We start from the raw sequence: 6,234 nt of genomic DNA, 5'->3' as shown, positions 1-6,234 counted from the left end.
CCCTGCAAAATCCACTCTCCCATCGCAGCGGGACGCCCCAAGTCCCCCTTCGGCCAGGAGCAGCGGGGCCGGAGAGGGGCGAGCCCGGGTGCAGGACCTGGGGACAGCTGTCCCTTCCCCGGTGTCACCTACCACTGCCTTTCTTCCTCCTCATTCTTCTTCCTTGGAACTTAATTCCGTCATTCAGGGGAGCTGCCGGCACCCATGGACCCACGTCCCGGGCTTTTGAGTCTCCGGGATGACTGGGACATATCCACGCTGCCGACACGAGACACGGCCCCACGACCCTCCGGTCCCCTTGCGGGCACACGAGTGCTGCCAACAGCGTCCCCCCGCCAGCAGCAGTTACAAGCAGAAGGGAATTAATTATCCATCTGCAAAGCCACCATGGCTGCAAGATCAGGAACCAGCAGGTAATTAATCTTTGGCAGCTTTGGCACCCAGTGCCGGCTCAGGCCACCGTGCAGTGGGTGCCCACGGGGGGTTCGCCCCATGCGGGGCCACGGAGGGGGGACCCACGGCATCGGGGCACGGTCCCGGGGAAGGGTTTGCTTTGCGAGGCAGCTGTGATGCACGTGCCCAGCCACAGTCCACCCAAAACCGCAGCCCCCGTGGCTGTGGGTGCGCCTGGTCCAACGGATGGGGACGTCCACGGGCGGGGCCACGGGTGACAAGGAATGGGAGCTCGTCCTCCCGCTGCGGAGCGGAGGAGCCTCTGCGGGGCCGTAACTCCTCACTCTCCGTTAAACATTGTTGTTTAATAGACTTGGAACAAAAATCCTGCTTTTTAGTGAGTTACAACCATTTCCCCACAGCGCGTGGCGGCGATTACCCCGTTCCGGCAGCTCCCCCGCCGCAACGCTCCCCACGCTCGCGTGAGCTCACACACGCTCGTCGGGGGGCCACGGGGACCACGTGTGCACGGACACCAGGGACCCCGTCGGAGCCCGTCCTGCCGCAGGGCAGCTGGGGCACCTGCATCCCCCCAGCCCCGTCCCCGCAGGGCTGCTTGCGGGGGCTGTTCCGCTCCCCCCGGCTCTCTCCCGATGGAAAAAGTCCTTCTGCACCCCGCCGGTGGGAGGGATGGACCCGGGGACGGAGGGTGACAAGCTTCTCCTGGCACCCCGCAGGCAGCTGGGCAGGAAAGGGGAGCAGGGACGAGCCGGGGCCCTTGGCCGTGCCATGCCAGGGACCCTCGGGACATCCCCGGCCGAGGCAGGGACCCTCCTCGCGGGCACGGGAACTTATGGGCTTGAATTTTCCCCAGTTCTCACCTCCGTCCCCGCAGCCGCATCAGGCCTTCGTCTTCCCCAATGGTTTATTCCCTTCTGATTTGAACCGTCCGTCAGGTGGTGCCCGTGCCGGAGCAGGGTGCCGGGTCAGGGTGCCACACCAGCCGCACGGGAGCCGCCAGCTCCCTCCATTCCCGCCCTCCGCCCTGGGGACGCCGGACCCAGACAAGCCGCCCCGCTGCCCCCGAGCCCCTCCTCACCCGGGGGGGGGTCTGGCCCCTCCGGGTGATCGTCCAAGTGGGGGGGCCCTGCGTGGTTGGGGGTCCCTGGCACGGACCGAGGGGCCCCGGCGCTCATGGTCAGCACAGGGCACATGGTGTCACGACCCTGGAGCCAGCGTGGGGTGGGTGACCCCCCAAAAGCACCTCCAGCATGAGACTTCGGGGCAGAGCTGGAAACTGCGGCCAAGGGGAGGGCACGCGGCCCCCTGTCCCCGCTGTCCCCGCTGTCCCCATTGCACCCGATGACCCCGCTGTCCCCGCTGACCCCAGCCAAGCGCTGAAGCATCCACAAACCAGCGCTGCTGAGCACCCCAGCATCCCAAAACGCCGGTCCTGCCCCGCGTGGGGCTCAGCAGGATGGGGACAGGGCGAGAGGGACCGAGGAGTTGCGGGGACAGGGACAGGACGGGGTCCCTCGCCCCCAGGGACTCTTTGCAGAGGTTTGGGGTGGTTTGGGGGTTTTGAGCGTGGCTGAAGCTCTCTCTTGTGGCAAAGCTGCTCCATTACAGCCCTACCCGAGCCGCCGAGCCCCAGCATCTCTCGGGGGACCCTGGCTCCGGCCCTGCGCCAGGAGGTGGTGCTGGGGCTCGGGAGGCTGCAACAGCCCGCCCAGGCGGCCGTACTCCTCCTCCGCGGCGGTGCACGGAGGGATCGGGGAGGCCGGGAGTGCCCGGTGCTCCCTGCGTACCCCCCCGTTACCCGTGCAGCGGGGGCTGAGACCCCGCCAACTCATCGCGGGAACCGCGATCGCGACCCGGCGCCGTTTGTCCCTCCGCCCGAGCCGTAGCGGCGCTGCCGGGGGCGGGGCTAAGGCCCGGATGCGGAAGTGCGCGCTCACTTCTGGTCTCTGCGCAGAGGCTGTTGCTGTGAGTACGGGGCGGTGGAGGGGGGGGTCCGTGCGGGATCCGCCGCCATCCGCCGCCGTGCGGGGCTGGGCGGCCCCGGGGCGGGCCGGGGGAGCAGAGGGGACGCGGGGCAACCCGATGGTGGGCGGTGGGCGCGGGGCGAGCGCGGGGAGGCCGTTGTGGGGCGGCCGTTGTTGGGCGGTGGGACTGCGCTGACGCCATCTTGGGTTGTTTCTGCCGCAGGTTGGAGCGCTCTGAGCCCGGCCCGGAACCATGGTGAGGAGGGGGGGCCGGGGACGCACAAGCCTAGCGTGGGGCTCGCCTGGGGGCTGTCCTGTCGGCCCGGCAGGGTGGGGGGGTGTCCTCCCCCGGGGGTGAGGGGGGGGGTCCCTGGCCCCGGGCGGGGTGGGGGTGCTGTCAGCGCCTCGCGCTGCGGGGGGTGACGGTGCCGACCCCCACGCTGGCTTAGGGCAGGGGCGCGGTGCTGCTGTCCGAGGAGAGGCTCTGCCTGAGCTGGCTGTGAGGAAGAGAGATGCCCCGTGCCCTGGGGCAGCTGCTGCGGGGGGGCTCGGCCGTGGGAGCGGGGGCTCACAGCGGTCCCGGGGCGCTCCCAGAAGCCCAGTGTGCGAGGAGGGGAGCGAGCTTTCGGCTGTTCTCTGTACGCTGAGTCTCTGTTTTACTTTTCAGCCTCGCAAGATCGAGGAGATTAAAGACTTTCTGCTGACAGCCAGGAGGAAGGACGCAAAGTGTGAGTGCCGAGGCTGCTGTGTGCGACTCCGGGAGGAGCGAGGCGGGGTGCTCCGGCGCAGGAGCTGTTCTTCCCTGCCCGAGCAGGGCTCTGGGGGCCGCAGGTCCCCGAGGAGGCTGAGGAGCTCCTTGGCTTGGAAGCGCTGAGGGACACACGGTGCTGAGGCTTTGTCTGGTGACAGCAGTGGTGACGCTCGAAGCGGCTTGTGCTGAGCGTTGCCTGAGGTCGCTGCCTCTGAGCAAAGCCCGGCTGGGCAGAGGGACGCTGTGACGGGTGGGGGCTGCGGGACCGGGCTTCTCCAGGGGCTGGTGCTCTGACACCCGCTCAGCCGCGCTTCTCCCGCTGCTCTGCACCCCGGAGTCTTTTAGCCAAGCCCCAGCTGCCGCTCGCTGGAAACTATTTGCAAATATCCCTGTCTCTGACTTGCTGTAGTCTTCGAAAAGCTACAAGATGTCAGACGCTGGGGAGCTCTGTCAGAATGACGAGTGAATCATTCTCAAACTTGAGTTTTCTTTTGTTGCAAATACAAAGACCGTTATAATTGGAACGCTGGAAATGCCTTGTCTCGGTATTTAACGACGCCTGAAGAGTTTTCCCTCTTCTCTTGCTTATTTGGATCTGGCTGTCATGGGAAAGAGGCGCTTTCATTCTGAAAATGTTTTGTTAGCTCACCAGTGTGGGTGAGAAGGGATAGTTCAACACCGAAACGCTGTTGTAGCTGATGACGGCCCCTGACAGAGCATTCCCATGCCTTTCCACTTCCTCTGGGTTTTGCAGCAGCTCCCGTAATGCTGAGCTGCGGGGAAGGGGAGGAACCGACCACAGCTCCGAGCGAGCTGCTTAGATAAAATGGCCTTAGGGGGATAGAGAGGAGAACGGAAGCGCTGGCCGCAGGGTTCGGAAGCCGCGTTACGAGCTCCAGCGCAGCTCTTCGGTTGCGGAAGGTGACACGGGTGAATAACAAGGCCGGTGTGAGCTGTCATGCTCCGTTGAAAATTTGCGGTGCAAGAAATTTTTCACGTCGCTTGTTGTAAACTGCTGCTGCGAAGCCGAACGGCCTCCCAAAATAAAGCTGTTGGCTTCGAGAAACCTGCGAGACGGCGGGCTGAACCCTCTGGCTGGGGCGGTAGCTGTTAGTGACAACGGGGTAGAAAAAATAACTGAGTTTGGATTTTCTTTAGTGCCGGTGGGCCGGGCAGGGCTGTAATCGTCCTCCCCGCTCGGGTGAGAGGGGAGGAGTTGGGGTGGGGTCGCCGCCACCCCGCTGACCCGTTCTTTAATCCTGCAGCGGTCAAGATCAAGAAGAACAAGGACAATGTGAAGTTCAAGGTGCGCTGCAGCCGGTACCTGTACACCCTGGTCATCACGGACAAGGAGAAGGCTGAGAAGCTGAAGCAGTCCCTGCCCCCAGGTACCCCTCGGTGGCCAGAGGGAAGGGTCCTGTGCTGGGGCACGGCCGGGCCGGGGGCAGAAGGCAGCCTGCGTCCAGGCGGGCAGCGAGAGCCCCCTCCCCACGGAGGGGCCCCTGCGGAGCTCCCGCTGTCGCAGCCTTGTCCCAGCACGTCCCCCCCTCCCCGTCCTGGGTCGCTGAGGTGTTCGGGCCACCCGGTTTTGCTGTCCCCGTGCCTGGAACCGATGCCGCAGTCGGTTCCTTGCCTGGCTAAACGCTGCTGTTGTCCCGCTGGTTCCCCGGTGTCGGCGTTCACGGGGAGCCGGAGACTCCGAGCACCCTCTCGGTGGCCGTACCCCCCCCAGGCAGGCGGCGGGAGCCGCCCCAGCCCCTTGCAGAGCCGTGATGAGCCGCGGCTGCCCGTCTCCCGGGGGAGACGCTGATCCCCGGCCGGGTGGGCACGGCAAGGAACAGAACCTCTCCAACCATTAAATCTCCTCTTTCTCCTCCCCAGGTTTGGCCGTGAAGGAGCTGAAATGAGCCGTTCCCCCGTGGGTTTCTCCACGTTTGTTACAATAAATAAAAACCTGAACTGTTCGTGTCCCCCCCCGTCACGTTTGTTTTTTCCCAGCGGCACCAGGCTGAGACCCTTCGTGTTCTCCGGGGGGACGGATCCTGCTGGGACCGGCCCAGAGCGGCTCCCCTGGGGGCCCAGCTCGCCCTTCCGGGGGTTCAGGAGCCGGATTCGGTCCGTGTCCCAGTTAGAGTCACTGGTGGTCGCCGTCCTCGGGGCCCAGCCCTGGGTGAAGGTCCCCGGTGGCGTTAGCGGTGGGCGTGAGGGGGCGAGGGCTGCTCCTGGGGGGGCAGAGGGGCTGGGCGGGCAGCTCTCCTGTTGCCCAGTTGGGACTGGTGTGCACTGGGAGGAGGCGGGGTGGCTTCCCCGCGGGCAGGGGGAGGCGCTGCCACCGGCTGAGGGACCCGGGGAGGACGAGGGGGGCGAAGCCCTGGTGGCCCTCGGCCCCGAGAGCTTCCGGCCACCCCGTCCCCAGGGCTGGGGACACGGCCAGCGCGGCCACGCCACGGGGAACCGGGGGGCTCTGCCGGTGGCACCCGCGCCTCGGCTGCGCCAGCGCGGCCCCGGTGGCGGTGACCCTTCCCCACGGCCATGGCTGTGTAGGGCGTGACGGGGAGCGGTGCCCCTATAGCGGGGAAGGGATGGGGAGCGGTGCCCCTATAGCATTGAGGGGATGGGGAGCGGTGCCCCTATAGCGGGGAGGGGATGGGCAGCGGTGCCCCTATAGCATTGAGCGGATGGGGTGCGGTGCCCCTATAGCAGTGAGGATGGGCAGCGGTGCCCCTATAGCGGGGAGGGGATGGGGTGCGGTGCCCCTATAGCGGGGAGGGGATGGGGAGCAGTGCCCCCATAGTGGGGAGGATGGGGAGCGGTGCCCCTATAGCGGGGAGGGGATGGGGTGCAGTGCCCCTATAGCGGGGAAGGGATGGGGAGCGGTGCCCCTATAGCAGTGAGGATGGGCAGCGGTGCCCCTATAGCGGGGAAGGGATGGGCAGCGGTGCCCCTATAGCGGGGAAGGGATGGGGAGCAGTGCCCCTATATCGGGGAGGGGATGGGCAGCGGTGCCCCTATAGCAGTGAGGATGGGCAGCGGTGCCCCTATAGCGGGGAGGGGGGTGCGTTCCCCCTCTAGGGGAGCACAGAGCTGCGGTGGGGTGCGGGGCAC

At 66.6% G+C, this 6,234-nt stretch overlaps 1 protein-coding gene across 1 annotated transcript; it reads left to right on the top strand.

Annotated features, from left to right (window-relative positions):
* Nucleotides 1-2,257: 2,257 nt before the first annotated feature.
* Nucleotides 2,258-5,093, top strand: RPL38 (ribosomal protein L38). The gene is made up of 5 exons (XM_072881426.1): nucleotides 2,258-2,379; nucleotides 2,602-2,634; nucleotides 3,046-3,106; nucleotides 4,395-4,517; nucleotides 5,011-5,093. The coding sequence occupies exons 2-5, from the start codon at nucleotides 2,632-2,634 to the stop codon at nucleotides 5,034-5,036; spliced, it is 213 nt and encodes a 70-aa protein (XP_072737527.1). The 5' UTR covers nucleotides 2,258-2,379; nucleotides 2,602-2,631; the 3' UTR covers nucleotides 5,037-5,093.
* Nucleotides 5,094-6,234: the final 1,141 nt, after the last annotated feature.

Source organism: Ciconia boyciana, chromosome 16 (genome assembly GCF_034638445.1).
Source record: "Ciconia boyciana chromosome 16, ASM3463844v1, whole genome shotgun sequence".
Classification (NCBI taxonomy): Eukaryota; Metazoa; Chordata; class Aves; order Ciconiiformes; family Ciconiidae; genus Ciconia; species Ciconia boyciana.
Note: the sequence above shows the minus strand (reverse complement) of the source record. Positions and strands in the feature narration are given on the sequence as shown.